This window comes from Onychostoma macrolepis, chromosome 21 (genome assembly GCF_012432095.1).
Source record: "Onychostoma macrolepis isolate SWU-2019 chromosome 21, ASM1243209v1, whole genome shotgun sequence".
NCBI lineage: Eukaryota > Metazoa > Chordata > Actinopteri > Cypriniformes > Cyprinidae > Onychostoma > Onychostoma macrolepis.
Genome location: NC_081175.1, coordinates 27744972 through 27767845, shown reverse-complemented (window position 1 = coordinate 27767845; position 22874 = coordinate 27744972). Strand labels below are relative to the sequence as shown.

Here is a 22874-nt window from a genome sequence, read left to right as displayed (position 1 = left end):
AAAGTTTAAAAGGTGAAACTAAAAAAAAAAGTTATAGAAGTTTACATTTATTATTATGAAAAAAGGTTAAAAAATTGAAAAATGTAAAATTTTATAAGAAATATATTTTTCTAAACGTTCTACTCTAAAACTTCTCTAAAAAGTTGTGTTCCAAATTTGAGGTTGATATATCTAAAAATGTGATTTTAGGAATAAATATACATTACATTTACATTACACTTTACTACATATTCACATAGAAAACAGGTATTTTAAATTGTAACAATATTTCTTATTTTTACTGTATTTTGATGAATGTTGTTTCCCATTGGTTTACAATGCAGTTATTTTTTACGTGTTTGTGAACAATACAGGACCATTTTTCATTGTTAAATCATGTCTATGATTTATTTATTTATTTATTTTTGTGTGTGTGTGTGTGTGTGTGTGACATAACAAGTGCCAAAACCTTTACCAAGTTTCGTACCATTCTGAAGTAAAAAAAATAGAAAGAAGAAAAAATAGAGCACCAGAGGGTTCAGACATTGTTTTTAGAAAGAGTGTAGATTACAGAAAGAAGGAATGAAAGAGAGAAGGATGCAGCACATGTGATGTTGGTGATTTAGCGCGGTCGTTAGCTCGTGTGTTGGACAGATAGAGAGGATGGAGTGATGGAGAGATGAGCAGAATGAACTCTGAGAGGTGAGATGCTCTTCTGCTGAAAAGACCCCTGAGAGGCGTCTGTAATATGCCTGACACTTTCTGATTTCACGCTTTACTGCTCTCTCTCTCTCTCTCTCTCTCTCTCTCTCTCTCTCTCTCATACTGCAGTATCAGCAACATCAGATGTTGTATAGATCAAAATGATGTGTGTGTGTGTGTTGTATGTGTATGTGTATATATATATATATATATATATATATATATATATATATATATATATATATATATATATATATATATAATTCAAGAAATTAATACTTTTATTCAACAAGGATACATTAAATTGATCAAAAGTGGCAGTAAAGACATTTATAATGTTACAAAAGATGTCTTTTTCAAGTAAATGCTGTTCTTTTGAGCTTTCTATTCATCAAAGAATCCTGAAAAACAAAATGTATCACCGTTTCCACCAAAAATTTGAAGCAGCTCAAATGTTTTCAACACTGATGATAATCAGAAATGTTTCTTGAGCAGTAAATCAGCATATTAGAATGATTTCTGAAGGATCACGTGACCCTGAAGACTGGAGTAATGATGCTGAAAATACAGCTTTGATCACAGCAATCAATTGCATTTTAACATATTCACATAGAAAACATCAGTTCTTTTAAATTGTAATAATATTTCACAAATTCTAAAGTATTTTTCATCAAATGAATGCAGCCTTAGTAAGGAGAAGAGACTTCCTTTAAAAACATTAAAAAACCTTACAAACCCCAGATTTTAGTGTATAATTATGTATAATAATATGTAGATAGGACCAATTATTATTTGGTATATGGTGTATTAATTCATTTAAATTTATATACTATTTATATACTATATATAATTACAACATCACTTTTGATTTTTGATTTTTTAATTTAAATTTAATTAATATAACCTATACAGTATACCAATAATGACTGATATAGTAATTAATATTTCAATAAAAACACTGGAAAAAATATATTACTTTATGAATATATATATATATATATATATATATATAATGATTTTAATGTTTATTTCTAGTTCAAATATCATTGATTACAATTAACTGTAAGTATCCTTGGCAGTTTCTCGGCTTGGAATCTTATTTTTTTAATCAGAATTTTTTTTTAATTATGTCTCAAATAAAACAGTCTAAATGGTTGATAAAGTATTTTTCCACCATAAAGCATAAAGTGAACCTTGTGTCATGATGTGTTCAGCACGGCGGTGAGACGTCATCATATACATCCGCTGAGGAAAATGCTCAGTTTTCCACCCTGTGTTTCTACAGGAGTCTCATGCTGACGCTCTCCACAGTCTGAACACACCGCCTCAGAAATGACAGATCAGATCTGAAAAACAAATATCTGTCTGTCTGTGTCTATGTGTGTGTGTGTGTGTGTGTGTGTGTGTGTGTGTCTGTCTGTGTGTGTTGTGTGATCATGTCTTTATCTGTCCGCAGCTTCTGTAATTAAAACATACAGGATGTCCGGCCCGCCCACACTCATCCTGTCCTGCGCTCTGATTGGTCAGACCATATTTACTCTGTAATATACAGTTATGTAGATCAATCTCTGTAAATCTTACCCATTAAACACACACACACTGAATTTATCATGTGTATTTTAGACCCATGACTCTTTTCAGAAGATTTCCAGCCGTTTTCCAGTCCCCTGTTTTCCGTATTCCCGTGTTTGGAGTCGTCCGTCTCGCTCCGGTTGTCGCTCGCGCGGGTTTCCGCAGGGATTTTCTGACGGATCGGGGGAATTACGGGCGATTCTCTGAGCTGAAATCAGTCGGAGAGAGGGAACGAGAGAAAAGGAAAGTTCACGCCGCAGGAACTCATTAGTCTCACTGAATGCTGGGAAATTAATAACAAGAGCTTTGACATGTAGATTCAATTCACTAACATAATCACACATGAGAGGAAAGATTACGCAGCGAAGGAGGGGAAGACGGCGCAGCTGTACAACCAAAAGAAAATATGTCTTTTCAGTGCCATTTTGGAACATAATATTGTAAAATATGCACATGTGATAAGCTAAAGCTAAAGCATCATATTTGAGCATATCTGTGCTGATTCTTCAAAGAGCCTCTCGCTGTTTGAACAGCTGAAGCGGGTTCATGTCTTCAGTCCCTCAGAAGCTTCTGACCTGGAGAAAGGAGAAGAAGCTGCTGTGTTTCCCAGATAAAGCGGCACAGGCCACTGATGAAGCAGCTTCTGGGTTGAAAAATACATTGTTCCCAATGAAGCTCCATTCGTGGTTTGTTAATAAGATGAGCACAATTACTTCAACTAGTAATCTAGAGCTGCGTAGTATGTGAGATAAACACTATTAAAGTTCATTCATTTTTTAGTTAAAATAGATAAACTAATTAGTTAAGATATTTCTCTGACGTGATTGTGAACTCTGTTAAAAAAAAAAAAATTATAATTTATATTTTTTTGATTTATTTGATTAATTGCTCTGACTTGCATTGTTAACTATATTTGTAATTTAAAAAAATAACTATCTGTCTGTCTAAAATTACTGATTCATACAAAATTATGGTTCATTATCAAGTCAGAAAAGTAAATTCTAAATAATACCTTTTAAGTATAAAAGAATAATAAATTGAAAGTATAAATGAATAATAAATAATAATAATATTGCTTTGAATTGAGTGCAATAAATATTTGAGTACACACCATAAAAATATATATGTAGAAAATATAAAATAAAACATGTATTTTAGAGCTCTGTACTTCTACTGTATGGTGTTAACACTATTTTTTGTTTTTATTTCTCCAAAGGAATTGCAGGAGAAACATCTGAGACAAAGCCAGTGTTGTTATTGTTAACTAAAACTATTAAAAATTATTTTCTAATTGAAATGAAGATGAAATCAAATAAAATTTAAACAGATTGAAAAAAGTAAACTTTAAAAGGTTAGAAAATAAGAAATATTACAATATTGGCAACTAACTGACATAAGTAAATTTTATTGAAATTACTAAAAATAAAATGAATTAAAGCTAAATAGAAATGAACTGCAAAAAAAGACAAGCACAGAAAAAATAGTAAAAGTACACACCTTAAAATATACATACATACATATATATATATATATATATATATATATATATAAAACATGAAACTATATGAGTGTGTGTGTGTGTATATATATACATTAATAGAATAGAAAGTTCAATGTCAAGTTACAGAAATATTTTCTAAATTGATGTAATCTATAAGAAATTAGAAGATATTTCTCAGTATAAACTTTGACATATTTATTTCTAATATTAATTTATTATTCTGTGTGTGTGTGTGTGTGTGTGCAGAGTGAGTGTAATACTGTAAATGTGTGTCTCTGAAAGCAGCTCTTTTGCTGATCGTAGCACTCCGGTCTGCGTTGGTGTTAGCGAGCCGCAGTATTCAGTGCTGTCAGACAGTAATAGATGAGCGAGGCGTCCCGTCACGTCTGCACAGGGCGATAACACACACTCACGGAGAGAACGGCGAACACAGAGATACAAAGAGATGACGCTCGGGTTTCCGTTGGTCCAGCTTCTGCTCATCAGATGGGCTTCACTTGCACACTACCACATAAATCAGCGCTTGAGTGAGAGGACAGGACTGGATTTATTGCAAGCGTATTTGTGTGTGTCTGAATTAGTGTAGATAAAGTCTTTCTTAACCCACAAAGAAACAATGAGCGAAATACACCTGTGATCATTTCTGTTGAAGCATTGCACATCTGGAGTAACTAAAAGCCCGTGAAGGTCATCTTTAGTTCTTCTTTATGTTGTCAAGAGTGTTTTACATCCAAAAGTTGCTGGTTTCAAGCAAAATAAGTGTAACTGGACGATAACAATGATGATGAGCAAATGAGTTTTAATTTTTTGGCTAGTGTTTCTTCTTAAAGGGACAGTTCACCAAAAAAAGAAAGTTTCCTCATTATTTTCTCATCCTCCTGCCGTTCAAAACAAGTATGACTTTAGTTTTTCTGCGAAACACAAAAGAACATACGCTGCAAAGATGATTTTGTGTGTTTATAAAGTTGCACAATGAAAACAAAATTGGTGTAGAAAGTTTTCACTCAAAAATTGCTTGTAAATTTTATGAATAATTACAAAGAAACGACAAGTGAATGTGAAATTCTGAAGTAAAAAGACTGAAATAGTATTTTCTTGTAAAAATTTTCTTTTATTTACATCATCATACATATTCTTTTTTATAGTGTAAACAAAACAAATATTATTGCATTATTATACTATTTTAGTCTCTCTGCTTAAAATTTTGCAGTTATTTAAATGTGTTGCTGTTTCTTTGTAATAATTTATGAAACTTACTACTTAGAAAAATTATTTCTACATTAGTTTTCCCATGTATATTGAACCCAATATAAAACCTTTTAGATATTTAGATAATGTTAATGTTCTTCAAAAAATGTGTTGACATTTTTAGGTGTACTGTCCCTTTAAATGTGCCAGTGGACTGTGGTTTGTGATGATGGAAACCAATCAATAAAACTAATAACAGCAGTGTGTGTTATTTATGTCACAGTCTCAGCTTTCCGTTAATCAATACTTATCAATAAACAATAGCTGCCAATATTACAGTCACCATATGACTGGAAAAACTTAAAATGGAAAAACTTGAAAAAAACAAAAAAAAAAACCTTTTAGAAATTCAGGAATGTTGTATTATTGGAAACTAACTGAAATAAGTAAATTTAAACTAAAATTACTCAAACTAAAATAAAAATAAATTAAAGCTAAATAGAAATAACTAACAAAAGCTGACAAGCAAAAAACAAAATACTAAAACAAATTAAAAGTATGAAAATAAAAGCAAATTACAATTATTATTAATAAATATAAGTATTAGATGAAAAAGATTGTAAATGTTGCATTATTGACAACTAACTGAAATGAGAAAGTTAATTTTAAGTTCTAAAATTTTGAAAACTAAAATGAACGAATGAAATAAAAGTATATGTTTAATTTAATAGTTAAATAGAAATAAAAGAAAACAGCCAAACAGCAAAAGAAAAAAAGCTAGTTCATTGTAAAACATGTAAATCAAGCAAATGGTCTCTTAATTCTTCATATGATAATGCGATACAAACATAACAGTGGTATTTTAGTATTATTGAGGTACTATTATAGTTTTTATTAATATTTTGAATTACTTTTTATTTTTAAATTTCAACTATTTTGATCATTTTATTTTGTGTTTATGTCATTTTTAATATATATATATATATACAGTATGTGTGTGTGTGTGTGTGTGTGTGTGTCTATATGTTTTTATTAATTTTAGTTTTAGTTATTTTAGTAGCAAGTTAAACAAAATGAAAATGAGAAATGTTGCCTTGGCAACTTGCTGAAATGAAAAGTTTTTCATACTGTATTTCATTTTATTTTATATCAAGTAACAACAATGTTTTTTTAATGATTTGAATTTTAGTTTTAATTCACTACAGTAACCCTGACATTCTGACTCTGTATGTGCTGTTTCACACATTTCACATGTGTGTGTGAAGTAAAGTGCACTTTCAAGTTGAGCTCACACTATTTTTTTGTGTGTGTGTTTGTGTGCAGGCAGTGTGGTGTATCTGGGAATGATGGTGGGCGCGTTCTTCTGGGGCGGCCTGTCAGATAAAGTGGGCCGACGTCAGTGTCTGCTGGTCTGTATGTCAGTCAACGGCTTCTTCGCCTTCCTGTCGTCCTTCGTTCAGGGCTACGGTACCTTCCTCTTCTGCAGGATGCTCTCGGGCTTCGGGTGAGTTCATAGTCCATCCATCCATCTTCTGCTTTCCTTCACTTAGCTAATGACTGCAGGTTAATTAACTGCTCCGTGAGGAACGATCACCGATGACGTGCGGGAAAGGTCATTCAGAGCGTCCTTAAGACGAGAGAATCGAGTGAAAACGTAACTAATAGATCGCACCATACTTACCCAGCTGATTAATCACAGTACGTTAAGATAGAAATTTTCTGAAATGTTATAAGTATGCAAATGAGACATTATCTAATTAAATACGCACTCATTTGCATAAATTTAAAGCAGGATTATTATACTTAACTAAACTGTAAAAAAAGCATTTTCGTTACTTAAAATAAAATAAACTTTAAGTGAAATAAAATAAAACATAGAACTTTTGTGCCAAGGCACACATTTTCATATTTTCACATTTTCATTTAGTTTAAATTGAAATACTAAAATAACTAAAACAAAAAATTAATAAAATAAAATAATAACTTAAACTAAAATTAAAGTGAAAACTGAAAATGTAGAAATAAAATCTAATTTCAAAATATTCACAAAAACTGTAATAGTATATCAATGATGCTAAAATAACACTGGAATAAAGCCAGGCTCAAAATCCATGCATTGAAATGTACAGACACATATAGATAAAGTGCAGTAAAATAAACACTTAAATGTGTATTTTAGATGTTTTCTTTGCACTAGTCTGAATGAAGACTTGTTGACAGGCCAAAATCTCAGAATTGAACAGTGTATGAAAAAAAGGCTTTTCCTGCAGTTTCTCGCCTTAAAGGTGAGGCATGTAATTTCTCCTCCATTAAAGGCAAAGTAAAATTGTAAAATGCAAAGTAAAATGAAGGGCAAAAATCAAATGCAGAGCCAGAAGCTGACATGTCAGACCACTGTCTTTAAATTCTGCTGGGATGAATGTACATGAACTGTTTTAATGATTATCCGCAAGAAGCTCAGGATTTCAGTCAGGAACACTCACTATCAGAGTCAATTAAAGAATCCTGGTGCAATCAATTTTTCATTGGTCATATGAAGTTTAAATTTATGCATCCATTTATTTATGCATGGAATTTTTTAAGGAATTATGCATAAAATATACATTAAATGTATTATCATTTTAAATGAATGCATTTTCTGTACTGTAAAAGAATAGCAATAAAGTTACTACCATTTCCCAGCATTCCCACTTTTTGAATAGGAATCCAAATGTTTCGAAAATGTCAGTGTTTCACTCTTCAGGTAATCAAACCACAAATAACTGACTTATAGTGACTTTTAACATTAAACTGATAGAAAATCCTAATAGCATTTATAATTTTATGATGGTGTTATTTGGGCCAGACTTGAAATCAGCCTTTGATTTCGATGTGAGATTGATGTATGATCTAATGCAATAATAAACAAATTACTGTTAAGTTGTTCCAGCATTGCATGTCATGATAAATAAATCTGTTGCAAATTTTTATGTCGACAGATATGCATAAAACGCTGTAAATGATCTTTTTGGATAACCATGCATGTGCTGAACAAATGCTAGCATTGACATTTTGTTCCTTTGAATGATTATTGGATCACTTCAGGACAGCAGGATCCCACATCTGACTAGAAACTATAATAAAACACAGAATTGAACACACACACACACACACTCGCTCTCAGTCAGACAGACGTCGTCCCTCTCTCTCTCTCTCTCTCTCTCCCTGTCTCTCTTCAAGCACTTCTGCAATGTCACAGTTGTTTTAACCTCCTGGCACAGACCCATAACTTAAGAGCAGAGAGAGAGAGAGAGCGGGTTTTATTGCTAATTGAATTTCAGCGTGGTCTCCTGCCCTTGCAGCAGTGCAGTGACTCCAGACTGAATCAGCGCCGCAGCACAGTCACTGCGGTCCGTCTCAAACAGAGGGTCAAAGGTCACACCGACCGACTGCAACAAGACTGTGTTCAAAAATAGCTAGATGCACCACAAAGGAAGATGTTTTTCAATTCATTTTCAACTGTTGAATTTATGTGATCATTTATTTACATTGATATATTTGTTTGTTTAACTTATTCTCTGTTAAGATTATAATTATTATCTGTTTGGTGCTGCTAGTGATGCTAATACAGATTTTACACACTTCACCCTAAAAAAAAAAAACACAGTAATGTGAACATCTCCTTAGAATTCCAAAATGTTTATTCATTTTTGATACTTGCATGTTTTAAGTGGTGATAATTAGATTAGATGTACAAACCCGATTCCAAAAAAGTTGGGACACTGTACAAATTGTGAATAAAAAAGGAATGCAATAATTTACAAATCTCATAAACTTATATTTTATTCACAATAGAATATAGATAACATATCAAATGTTGAAAGTGAGACATTTTGAAATGTCATGCCAAATATTGGCTCATTTTGGATTTCATGAGAGCTACACATTCCAAAAAAGTTGGGACAGGTAGCAATAAGAGGCCGGAAAAGTTAAATGTACATATAAGGAACAGCTGGAGGACCAATTTGCAACTTATTAGGTCAATTGGCAACATGATTGGGTATAAAAAGAGCCTCTCAGAGTGGCAGTGTCTCTCAGAAGTCAAGATGGGAAGAGGATCACCAATTCCCCCAATGCTGCGGCGAAAAATAGTGGAGCAATATCAGAAAGGAGTTTCTCAGTTATCATCATCTACAGTGCATAATATCATCCAAAGATTCAGAGAATCTGGAACAATCTCTGTGCATAAGGGTCAAGGCCGGAAAACCATACTGGATGCCCGTGATCTTCGGGCCCTTAGACGGCACTGCATCACATACAGGAATGCTACTGTAATGGAAATCACAACATGGGCTCAGGAATACTTCCAGAAAACATTGTCGGTGAACACAATCCACCGTGCCATTCACCGTTGCCGGCTAAAACTCTATAGGTCAAAAAAGAAGCCATATCTAAACATGATCCAGAAGCGCAGGCGTTTTCTCTGGGCCAAGGCTCATTTAAAATGGACTGTGGCAAAGTGGAAAACTGTTCTGTGGTCAGACGAATCAAAATTTGAAGTTCTTTTTGGAAAACTGGGACGACCCAAGTTGTTATTAGCGCTCAGTTCAGAAGCCTGCATCTCTGATGGTATGGGGTTGCATGAGTGCGTGTGGCATGGGCAGCTTACACATCTGGAAAGGCACCATCAATGCTGAAAGGTATATCCAAGTTCTAGAACAACATATGCTCCCATCCAGACGTCGTCTCTTTCAGGGAAGACCTTGCATTTTCCAACATGACAATGCCAGACCACATACTGCATCAATTACAACATCATGGCTGCGTAGAAGAAGGATCCGGGTACTGAAATGGCCAGCCTGCAGTCCAGATCTTTCACCCATAGAAAACATTTGGCGCATTATAAAGAGGAAGATGCGGCAAAGAAGACCTAAGACAGTTGAGCAACTAGAAGCCTGTATTAGACAAGAATGGGACAACATTCCTATTCCTAAACTTGAGCAACTTGTCTCCTCAGTCCCCAGACGTTTGCAGACTGTTATAAAAAGAAGAGGGGATGCCACACAGTGGTAAACATGTATTATCTCAACTTTTTTGAGATGTGTTGATGCCATGAAATTTAAAATCAACTTATTTTTCCCTTAAAATGATACATTTTCTCAGTTTAAACATTTGATATGTCATCTATGTTGTATTCTGAATAAAATATTGAAATTTGAAACTTCCACATCATTGCATTCTGTTTTTATTCACAATTTGTACAGTGTCCCAACTTTTTTGGAATCGGGTTTGTATCAATATAAGCAAGCAAATAATGGTTACTATAATAATGAATGATCAATTATTATATTTAGGTCAAGATTAAGAATATATTATACAATGTTCTAAATTGATAAAAAGTGTTTATGTTACAAAAGATTTATATCTCAAATAAATGATCGATGTGTATAAATATAAATATAATAATTCTGTAGTCAAAATATTCAATACTAAGTAGATTTTATGATGCTGTTGATTGATATTATTGATACAAAATAATTTTTTGATTTAAATAATTTGAATTACATTACCCTTCAAATCATTTGGGGTCCTTAAAAAAAAGGAAAGAAAAAAAAAGAAAAGAAAAGAAATTAATATACATTTATTAAGAATGCATTAAATTGATCAAAAGTGACAGTAAAGACATTTATAATGTTACAAAAGATTTCTGTTCTTTTGAACTTTCTATTCATTAAAGAATCCTGAAAAATAAAATGTATCAGTTTCCACAAAAATATTTGGCAGCACAACTGTTTTCAACATTGCTAATAATCAGAAATGTTTCTTGAGCAGCAAATCAGCATATTAGAATGATTTCTGAAGGATCATGTGACACTGAAGACTGGAGTAATGATGCTGAAAATTCATATGAAATATAATGTGCCATAATATCTTTGCAGGATTGGCGGCACGGTTCCCATCGTGTTCTCGTACTTTGCGGAGGTTCTGGCCCGTGAGAAGCGCGGTGAACACCTGAGCTGGCTCTGCATGTTCTGGATGGTGGGCGGGATCTACGCCTCAGCCATGGCCTGGGCCATCATTCCACACTACGGTGAGTGACAGCTCCGCTTCGATCACCCAATGACTGAGCAGAGACTCCTTTACACTGACATCAATTCAGATTCACAAACCGCAGCGGCTTTAGCTTAGTTTGCATTTATGAATAAATAAATTATATTATATACTGTACTTGTGCATGCAGAATGCACATATAAAATACATTTTTGGAGCTTTTTGGTGGTGTTTTAATGCAAAGGTGCAATGTGTGTGCTTTTTTTTTTTTTTTTTTTAGTTTGCTTCCAAGCGGTTGCTAGGTTGTTCTGAGAGGTTGCTAAGTGATATTGTGCTGTAAATAATTTAAAATAACATAAATTTATTTAATGCATGAGATTCTGTTATCCTACCAGTGTTACACGTCAACAATATTACACATCAAACACAGAACTCAATTCAATTTGTTCATTTTTTGTGATTATTTTAGATCAAGAAATTATTAAGAATAAATAAAGAAATATATATATGTTTTGATTAAATAATAATAGCTAAAAATACAGCTAACTAACAAAACACAATAAAAACATAACACAATAAAAAACATGATTTTTGAACATTTGATCTGTTATCTGAGTTATCTTTTTTGCAAATAAGCTCTTCAAATATATTTACGTATATTTATATATGTAAGTATATATTTCTGTGTGTACATAAAAATAATGTAAATATATTATAGAATGTAATAAAATAGTGTATGTGTATATATATGTGTGTGTGTGTGTGTGTGTGTGTGTAATATAAATAACATGAGTGTATTCATATGTATACATGTGTGTATGTTTTCTTGATCTAAAAACTATATATATAAATTATTACATTTTGTATTACTTATGATATAGATTTTTAAAGAAAATATTAAGAATATGTTATATAAAAATTAACATTTTATTTATTATTATAAATAATGTAAATACATTATATTATATATTTTATATGTATATTACATTTTGTATGTTTATATATACAATATATTTATATTATATCCACAAATATATTATTGTATTATTTATAATGAGTTATAATATAATATATAATATATAATATAATATAATATAATATAATATAATATAATATAATATAATATAATATAATATAATATAATATAATATAATATAATATAATATAATATAATATAATATAATATAATATAGTTTGGAGTCAGCGGTTGCTGAGTGGATTCTAGAATGTTTCTTCCTGTAAATAATTTTCAGAAATATGTATTTTAATAACGCATGAGATTCTGCTAGCAGATAATATTACACATCGATACCGAACATGATGCAGTTTGTGCAGAATGAGACAAATGTTTGTGCTGATTTCACATAACCGATTCTGCGGGAGGCGTTTAACGGGAAGCCTCTGCGTCCTTCATCATCTCATTATGAGTGGATGATGGGTGATTTTCTGTGAGCGAGTGTAAACAGAAGCAGAAATAACGGTGCTGCTGCTCTTCTGCGAGATACTGTGCTGTAATCGAGGTCAATTGATTAGCGTCTCTTGTATTAGCAGTGTTTTTTGTGGTCAGGAGGCAGCGGCGTGTGGCCAAACGGTTCTGCCGCAATGACTCCATCACTGCAGAAACACAGCGAGAGGCAGGTGAAGGACTTTAGCGCCCGTGAAACCGCTTAAGTGTGTGTGTGTGTGTGTGTGCGTGTTCTGCACTTGTCAAACGCAAAGTTGGTTAAAATTTCAGACACAACCTCCAACCTTTGTTCTCAAGTAGAAATGCAGGGTCTGAGATTTCATCATTATTTTATTTTTATTTTTATTTTTATTTGGTTTTTATATTTATTATTTTATTTTAATTTATGTTTAAACTTATAAAGCATTATCAGATTATGTTAGATTATAAATATATTTCATATTTTCACATTTCACATATATAATATTTTTTTAATATTAAAAAACCGCAAAACAACCTCTACATTAATTTTTATTAAAATTGTATTAAAATTGATGATGCATTATCAAATAATGTTTATATAGTTTAGATTTTCACATTTTCATCTTTTCCTGGTTAGTTATCTTTTCCAGTTTAGATCACCTTAAATTGTTAGGTTTGGTTTTAGACAGACAATGCTGGTCTTCTAGCTGGTTAAGATGGTAAGATGCTTAACTAGTGTCACCATCCTGGTCACCAGCTAAAACCAGTTATACGTCAGTGTTCAGTTGTTAAGCACTATAGCTTATCTATACTAGTTTGTAATGGAAGCTGTGTGTGTGTGTGTGTGTGTGAGTGTCTTGTGCTGGTGTATGTCTGTAGACTCTCTGGTCTATGAACACACTCCATTACACATATAATCTATATAATGAGATTCTCTATGGTGACTGATAAACACAAACCCACGGGGTTATTCCTCACACACACACACACATACACACACACACACACACACACACAGTGCTGTGCTGCAGTCCTGTAATGAGTGTTTCCCCTGCAGAATATTAGGATAAACGTCTGAGATGAACATGATACATTTAAGGAGACTTAGCTGAGTATGCCATTATTTTTCCTGAGCTCTGGAAGAGCAGCCTTTGAGACGTAAGTGCCCCTGAAGGCAGCTTTGTGCTCTCACGGGGACACTGTATTTGTGATCTTGTATATTGTTTAGGACGGATAGCATACAGATGGAGTGAGAGTAAATGAGCAGCTTTAGGGATGTGATATTAACTCTCGTCTCTGTGGTGATGTTTCTGTGTCCCCGACGGCCACTTACAGCCAACAGTGAGTGATTGCATTAGAATCCAGAGGACATTAGTGCTCAAAGACTACAGGGCTTTCTCTCTGTGTGTGTGTGTGTGTGTGTGTGTGTGTGTGTGTGTGTGTGTGTGAGATATTACTGCTCATATAGTGTGTTCTTGCATCATCAGCTAAACTGTAAAGTCTATCATGTGCTCATTTGGACTGGCATTGTGGAGAACAAAACCTGCAAAAAAGAAATAAATACTCAATGAAATAAAAAAAAAATGCAGTTTTCACAAAATTTAGCCCTCAATTAATTTTTATATTAAATGACTAATTATTCTTTCATTTTTTGTAATTTTATTTATATATATATATATATATATATACATATACTGTGTATATATATATATATATATACTGTATATATAATTAGTACAAAATTGAATATATATATTATTTTATTATTTAAATATTATTATTTTACTTTTTCATTTATTTATTTCTACTGTGAAAATTTGTTTCATTTTTTGTTTAATTTCTTTTCATTTTGCACGGATTTTGTTTTGCAGGTTTGGTTCTCCATACAGCACAATTAACGAATTTGACACGGTATACAGTGAGGAAAATAAGTATTTGAACACCCTGCTATTTTGCAAGTTCTCCCACTTAGAAATCATGGAGGGGTCTGAAATTGTCATCGTAGGTGCATGTCCAGAGGAGTCATGGGAGAAAGTCACGTGGTCAGATGAGACCAAAATAGAACTTTTTGGTCATAATTCCACTAAACGTGTTTGGAGGAAGAAGAATGATGAGTACCATCCCAAGAACACCATCCCTACTGTGAAGCATGGGGGTGGTAGCATCATGCTTTGGGGGTGTTTTTCTGCACATGGGACAGGGCGACTGCACTGTATTAAGGAGAGGATGACCGGGGCCATGTATTGCGAGATTTTGGGGAACAACCTCCTTCCCTCAGTTAGAGCATTGAAGATGGGTCGAGGCTGGGTCTTCCAACATGACAATGACCAAGCACACAGCCAGGATAACCAAGGAGTGGCTCTGTAAGAAGCATATCAAGGTTCTGGCGTGGCCGAGCCAGTCTCCAGACCTAAACCCAATAGAGAATCTTTGGAGGAGCTCAAACTCAGTGTTTCTCAGCGACAGGCCAGAAACCTGACTGATCTAGAGAAGATCTGTGTGGAGGAGGGCCAAAATCCCTCCTGCAGTGTGTGCAAACCTGGTGAAAAACTACAGGAAACGTTTGACCTCTGTAATTGCAAACAAAGGCTACTGTACCAAATATTAACATTGATTTTCTCAGGTGTTCAAATACTTATTTGCAGCTGTATCATACAAATAAATAGTTAAAAATCATACATTGTGATTTCTGGATTTTTTTTAGATTATGTCTCTCACAGTGGACATGCACCTACGATGACAATTTCAGACCCTCCATGATTTCTAAGTGGGAGAACTGCAAAATAGCAGGGTCTTCAAATACATATTTTCCTCACTGTATGTTGAATATTGAAAAGAAAAAAAAACTTTTATTAAGGGAATTTAAAGGATGTTCATCTAAATGTGAATATTTTGTCATCACGTGTCTCATTTCCTCTTCAGCATATGCAGACTTTGAACAAAATTCAAGAAATCTCTTAATATGTTGCACAAATCAAATCTACTTGTATGGTGCTTTTCTGTCCTTTCTGGAGCTCAACAGCCTCATCCACTGTCAGAGCAGCATGAACATTCTGATGAAGTGCTTGAAGTGTCATGAGAGTGAGTAAATGATGACAGAATCTTCCTTTAAAGCATTTTTCTGGTCTAAGGCCTTTCTGTCCTCTAAGGCATCTTCATTTTTACTCTCCGTTCCCCTGCAGCTGTCCTGTAAGCACTCGCGCTCGGCTCCATCGCTCACTGCTTCTCTGTGTCTGAATCAAACACACACACACACCATATGGTGCCGCTAGACATTCTGCGCAGCGTCAGAGAGCAGCAGCCATGTGGAAAATGATACCAACTTTAATGATTATTTTTCAGTGAGAGTGTATTTTTTCAGCAGTATTACTCCTGCAGGCATTCTTAATCGACTCCTCTTCACACACACACACACACACACACACAAACAAACTTATTCACTGTGAAATTCAGTCACAGAGGCTTCTCAAAGGCTTTTGTGGAAACCATTGGCGTACTGAACTGCATTTGCTTGTTACAAACAAAAGCAAAAAACGCCATGGTACTGTTCAGGGTAAAACTAAAAATGATATTAAAACCATAAAAACATTTCATTACTTGAAATAAAATGAACATTAAATGAATTAAAAAACCTTAAACTTATTTTATTTCAACTAGTTGCCAAGGCAACATTTCCCATTTTTATTTAATTTAAGATGAATTACTCAGATAACTAAAACAAAATAAAGAAAAACTTAATTTAAAAAAATATAGACAACATTTTTTTTTTAAATTCTAAAAATAATAAAAATGTCAATACCACAACAAAATTACAAAAATTTGGACTAAAAACAAAATGAAAACAGAAAAATAAAATGTAATTTAAATATTTAAAAAATTGTAGTAGTATATCAATGAGACAATTAAAAAGTACAGCATTTTGGGCATGGTACCATGGAAATACCTTTGTTTTGAGGATGTTACTGTGGTAATACCATGTTTTTTTGTTTTGTTTTTTGATGAGGTGCCATGGCTTTTTTTTTAATGGTATCACCATTTTATTATTTTTTTTAAATATCTCAGAGTATCATGTAAATATCATGGTACATAATTATGAATTATCATTCAAACTGTAACATCAAAGTAACATAATATTATGATATCATCATTTTACCCGTAATGCCATTTTACTTTTTTGTCATCGATGTTTTGTGCCTGTAAATTGTACCTAAATAATTTATTAGTCTCAATACATTTCAAGCAACAGGTTAAAATTTGAATGTCATGTGTAACACAGAACAAGCACATTTTTCACTTGGGTCAATAAGAAACCTACATTTTCTTCAAAAAAATAAGTTTTACATCATATGTAAGTGGTTTTTGGCAAAAGCAAAAAAAATTTTTTTTTAACATTTATTCTGTTTTCTGTAGGTGAATGTTTGCGGTTGTCAGTTCTAACATTCAGCAGGTTGGGGTCACTAAGATTTGTAATGTTTCTGAAAGAAACATTCTCTTCTGCTCACCAAGGCTGCATGTATTTGATGAAAAATACAGTAAAAACAGTAATATTGTGAAATGTTATTACAATTTAAAATAGCTGTTTTCCATGTGAATATATTGTAAAATGTAATTTATTCCTGTGATCAAAGCAGAATACTCCAGTCTTCAGTGTTGGTGAATGTGTGTGTGTGTGTGTGTGTGTGTGTGTGTGCAGGCTGGAGTTTCAGCATGGGTTCAGCGTATCAGTTCCACAGCTGGCGTGTGTTTGTGGTTGTCTGCGCGCTGCCCTGCGTCTCTGCGGTCGTGGCGCTCACATTCATGCCAGAAAGTCCACGCTTCTACCTGGAGGTAACAAGTGTGTGTGTGTGTGTGTGTGTGTGTGTGTGAAACTGTGTTATTTTACTATCATTATTATTATTATATTTTTATTTATTATAGTATTTTAATTTTTGTATTTATTTTTGTATTGTTTTTATATTTTAGTTACATTTTATATTGATTTTTATATTAATTTTAGTTCGCGTTTTGGTAATTTTGTTGTGGGTTTTAAAAAGTAATTTTTGTTGTGAAATATTATTACAATTTAAAATAACTGGTGTCTATTTGAATATATTTTAAAATGCAACTTATTCCTGTGATGACAAATTGTTTATATTGTTTAAATTGTTGATTGTTTATATCATCGCAAAATGTAACTATAAGCATCCCTATGCCCTACTCCCTTCGAAGGGCGGAGCCCTTGAAGTGTGTTCTTTTAAGGGTGTAGGGCATTACTGTCTCGTATAAGCGTTTGGAACTCCCTTAGTGAAGGGAATGACAGACAAAATGTTACCTTGACAACGCTGCGCGTGCATGCAGCATTCAGCGCTCCAACAGTTGTTCATAAATATTTAATAATATTTAATAATATCTCTATTTTAAATATTTTGTATTACATAAAAATAAAGACAATTTTAATTAGCTTATTCTACTTACGTTTTGTATGCAAGGCCAAAATAAACCCTAATTTTGCTTTAAAATGCATCGCAAGATCTCCTAAGTGAAGATCACATGATCACAGATGGAAATCACTTCCGTGAAGTGACCATCGCATGTTCCCTTCACTAACAGACTTCTGGAAGGGATTCAGTTGCTCACTTTCTTTTGGAACGTCCTTACAAATGGCGTCCCCTTCCCGAAGTGCCCTTCAAGGGCTCAAAAAAGCTCTAATCTGATGGATGACTATGAGAAATAAATATATTGAGATATTATAAACGTTAAGTTTATGATTTTCTGTAAAGCTGCTTTGAAACAATGTGTATTGTGAGAAGTGCTGTATAAATAAGCTTGACTTGACTTTATTTGTGTTTTCTCTCATCTCCAGGTAGGAAAGCATGACGAGGCGTGGATGGTTCTCAAACAGATTCATGACACAAATATGCGTGCGCGCGGAGAGCCAGAGAAAGTCTTTACTGTGAGTCACACACACACACACACACACACAACCGGCAGTGGTTAACCAGAGCTAACCAGCTTGACCTCTTGACCCCACTGGCTCAAACTGCGCTGGTAACATGACGTCTCTCTGTCTCCCCCTGCAGGTGAACCGTATAAAGATCCCCAAGCAGCTGGATGAGCTGGTGGAGATGCAGTCGGAGTCAGCAAACCCTGCGGCCAAAGTCTTATTCAGGATCAAGAGCGAACTGCGCGGAGTGAGTGAACAAACCCTCAGATCTCCTGTAGATCCCACACATCCACCTCACATCCTCAAAATTACAGTAAAAACAGTAATATTGTGAAATATTAACTGTGATTTATTTCTGTGATTTAAGCTGAATTTTCATCATCATTACTCCAGTTTGGCCACAAAAAAGATTTGCATCTTAGAGCAAAATCTCAGTGCTGACATTGAGCACAGAAAAGGTTTACTGCTTGAAACGTGAAACCGTTTGCATAAACACCTCTCGTTTAAGACGAATAAGTCACGCTAAAGTCCAGCTGGGACTCAGACGCACACAAATGTTCTGCTGATTCATCTTGGCCTTTGCATTTCCTAATGCTGTGTTGAAATGAAATCAGATCCCATTATACGCAGGTGTTTTATTAGCACTTTATGCGTTAGTTTGACTGTGTGTGTGTGTGTGTGCAGATCTGGCTCACGTTCCTGAAGTGCTGGGATTACCCCGTCAAGGACAACACTGTGAAGTTGGCCGTGGTTTGGTTCTCGCTGTCGTTCGGGTGAGACTGTTTGGCTCTAATGTCTGCGTCTGATTGGCTGGACCGACCCCTGATTCATCACCCCTGTAGTTACACACATTATCACCCAGGAAGCCGTGATTATAGTGATCACACACTGTTTGCATGCCATTTAGAGTACAATATCATCAGATTCTATTCTATTCTATTCTATTCTATTCTATTCTATTCTATTCTATTCTATTCTATTCTATTCTATTTAGCCTTGTTCCAATCAGTAGACACTGTTTTTCTTCCTCTCAATCTCTCTCTGCTGCTCTCTGGCACTGTAATGAAGTGTTGTCCCTGTAATCACCATGTTTTAAGTATCTGTCTTGCAGTGGTTAGGCCCAGGGGTGAAGCTGCATGAGGGGGACCAGTCACTGTTTAATTACTGTATTTATTGGAGCTTAAGCCTGGATGGACGGGCTCAGAGACAGAGCTCTGCAGGAGGCCTTATATCCACACTCGTGTAAAAGGCCGGTTTACTCATGAAATTACACCTGAAACTCCTCTGACCTGGCTTTTCTGGGACATATTCTATTCTAGTCTAGTCTAGTCTAGTCTAAAACCGATAGTTCCAGCTCTAAAACCAGCTGGGATGAGTTGTGTTCTAATCTGTAAAATATCCAGCAAACATTTAAATTCAAATTGATATTAATAGTCCAATTTGATAAAGAATCCACAGTTAGATTAGTGAACTACAGTATATAACTGGCAGAAGAATTTTAGTTGAAGTTTTAGTCATTTCGTGGTGTGTTTTTTAATCATTTTTATTAGTTTTTTTGTCAATTTTTTTTAAATTCATTTTTATCTCATTTTTAGTTATTTTATTATATCAAGTTAAACTAAATGAAAATTTGAAATGTTAAACTAGCTGAAATAAAATAATTTTAAGTTTTTTTTAATATTTGTAATTTGTATTCATTAACTATTTCTATGTAGTTTTTAGTTGTAGTAATTGCAATGCTTCACCTTAAACTTATTTTATTTCAGTTAGTTGTGAAGGCAACATTTCTAATTTTCACTTAAGTTTATTTTATGTAATATTTATATTTTATTTCAATGAATAACAACAATTTTTAATAGTTTTAATTTACCATAACAACACTGGCCCTAACCTGAGCTATTAACCTTCAGAGCATAATCGGGTTTACTGTTTTTGGGTTTCAGGTTAACAATACCCCTAAACTTGAGTAAAATCACTGTAAAACGTGGCTTATTGCTTTATGTCTATTCTGTTCAATTTCTCTTTTCTTGTCTTATTTCCACCCTCGTCTCTTTTGTTTTTAGTCTAGTAATAAATTTATGTCTTCACTCTGTCACAGACCAACTCAAGCTAAACACTTCAATACAAAATAAAAGAGAAATTCACACACATACACACACACTAATTAAAGAGCGAACAGATGCCTCTATCGCTGCTCTCTGTCAGACTGAAGCCCACCGCTGAGGAGCAGAAATTAATTAACTAAACGCTGGTGTCACCACCTGTGTCATGCGCGCACACACGCTCACACACACACACACACACACACACACACCTCAGCCAGCTTCAGTCCCTGTTAGTCACTCAGACGTCACCCGTCAGCGCTCTGATGATGTCACTTCCTGTGCGCAGGTACTACGGTCTGTCTGTCTGGTTCCCTGACGTCATAAAGCACCTGCAGGCAGACGACTACGCATCCCGCGTGAAGATCCACAACGACGAGAGAATCGAAGATTTCACCTTTAATTTCACTCTGGAGAACCAGATCCATAAAAACGGAGTGTTTATTAACGACAGGTCAGTCTGTGTGGGACAGTATGTCTGTGCTCTCATATTAAAGATCGCATTCTGCATTTTATATGTTGAGTTCCTCTTATTATCTCCATTAAGGTTTTTTTTGCTCATAATTTAGTTTTTGATGACAATTTTCCACCCTCCTTAGAAATAAACAGGCCGTTTTTCTGCTGTGCTTTTATGATAACATGGTCTTTTTGAAATATACTAAGAAGAATTGTTATAAATGATAATAATAAAACATTTTTTTAAAGCCCTCAACTGTTGGCGTACACACTAAGTACCTCACAATTCTGAACGTTTTTCTCACAATTGCGAGTTATAAACATTGACGGTTCTGACATTTTTTGTTTTAGAATTCTGCATTTACTTCTTGCAATTCTGACTTTTTCCTTGAGATTATATCTCACAATGATCACTTTTTTCACAATTTATAAAAGTTTATATTTTGCTATTCTTGCTGTTTTTCTTGGAATCCTAAATTAAAATTGTGCGATTCTGCCTTCTTTTTTTTTTAGAATTCTTTTTTCTTCACAATTCTTTTTTTCTTCGGAATTCTGAGTTTACATATCGCAATTCTGACTGTTTTTAGGATTCTACGTTTACGTCTTGGAATTGTTGCAATTCTTTTTTTAGTCTAAATCCAACCATTCTTAATTTCTTTATTTAAAAATTTGTTATATACGGAGCCCTTTACAGGACATTGTGGTGGGAAAAATTTGGGGTGAATGGAAAAAAATTCAGGGTGGGAGGAAAAAATGTTTTTCAAATGTTTTGCGTTCTCTCTCAAAACTTTTGCGTTCCCCCGGATTTGGTTACATATGTTTTTCACTGAATTATGCAGGAACAATTCAGTTTTGCATGATAGTGCTATTCGCTTGGAATGGGATTGGCTGTAGGTGCTGATATGTAAATGTGGGTGGTTATATGCTAATGAGCTCATGATTGTAATTTCATAATCGTGGAGGTTTCCTGGGGTTTCTTTTTAGTAACTGAAGCTGGCACTGGGAAGTTTTGGGTTGTGAATGTTAGAAATCAAGCTCTTATTTCAAAAGAGCAAGAAGAGTCAGGTTTTCCCTGGATATAAAAGTTAGATTGCACACGCCAATGAACTCTGAGAGGCCTTCCCATGTTCTCATCTTATCTACTTCAGCTCCTTTGTGTGAAATGAAATCCTGAAACTAAACATGCGTTTGCAGAAGAGATTAGCAGAAATAGAGCTGATCTTCAGCTGCGGTTAATGCTGGTCATAACGTTTACATTCTGTGTGTGTGTGTGTGTGCTATTGTTCTCAGAGGTCTGATCTCTCTCTCATAAATAACATCCCGTCGTTGAGGTAATGTCTCATCCAGACGCAGGGCCAGGAAATTAAAATGCCCTTATCTCTTCTCTCCTCCTTTTCCTTCTGCTTTGCTCTGATTCTTTCTTTCTTTTTGTTTATGCTCTCCGTCCACTCCTCCTCTTTCCCTCATCCCTCTCTCCTGGAGATGAAGCTCTCTTATCATGTTGTTGTAGCGTCCAGCTCCTGTGATGCTCATTTATGAGCAGATGAGATCAGGCTCCACACACACACACACACACACACACACACACAAATCAATCACAATGACAGAACTCACTAGATTATGAAAACTGTTCATTGAGCTGGTTAGTTGTGTCCTGACCAGTCCTGTCCTTTATTTCAGGTTCATTGGCATGAAGTTTAAGTCTGTGACTTTCATCGACTCCACCTTTCAGAGCTGTTACTTTGAGGACATCAGCTCCATCGGTTCTTTCTTCAAGAACTGCACCATCATAGAAGCGTTCTTCTATAATACAGGTACGAGTGTGTTGAAATCGACTTGCCTAATTTTTAGGGCTGTCAGTTGCCATGTGACATAAATAAGTAATAATAAAATAAGTATAAAATAAATATTCTTAACATATATTATTAATTATTAACATATATTAAAATATTATGCAATATCAGTAATTATATAAAATACATTTTCAATTGCAAT

The 22874-nt window shown here is 34.1% G+C and overlaps 1 protein-coding gene across 2 annotated transcripts in view; it reads left to right on the top strand.

Moving 5' to 3' along the window:
* LOC131528181 (synaptic vesicle glycoprotein 2C-like) overlaps positions 1-22874 on the top strand; it is a 48977-nt gene that overhangs the window by 19191 nt on the left and 6912 nt on the right. For both annotated transcript variants that reach the window (XM_058757162.1, XM_058757161.1), the window contains exons 3-10: positions 6266-6446; positions 10861-11012; positions 17092-17225; positions 18241-18330; positions 18458-18568; positions 19006-19094; positions 20713-20877; positions 22560-22693. In XM_058757162.1, the coding sequence (XP_058613145.1) occupies positions 6266-6446; positions 10861-11012; positions 17092-17225; positions 18241-18330; positions 18458-18568; positions 19006-19094; positions 20713-20877; positions 22560-22693 (1056 nt within the window). The remainder of the gene's footprint in view (positions 1-6265; positions 6447-10860; positions 11013-17091; positions 17226-18240; positions 18331-18457; positions 18569-19005; positions 19095-20712; positions 20878-22559; positions 22694-22874) is intronic.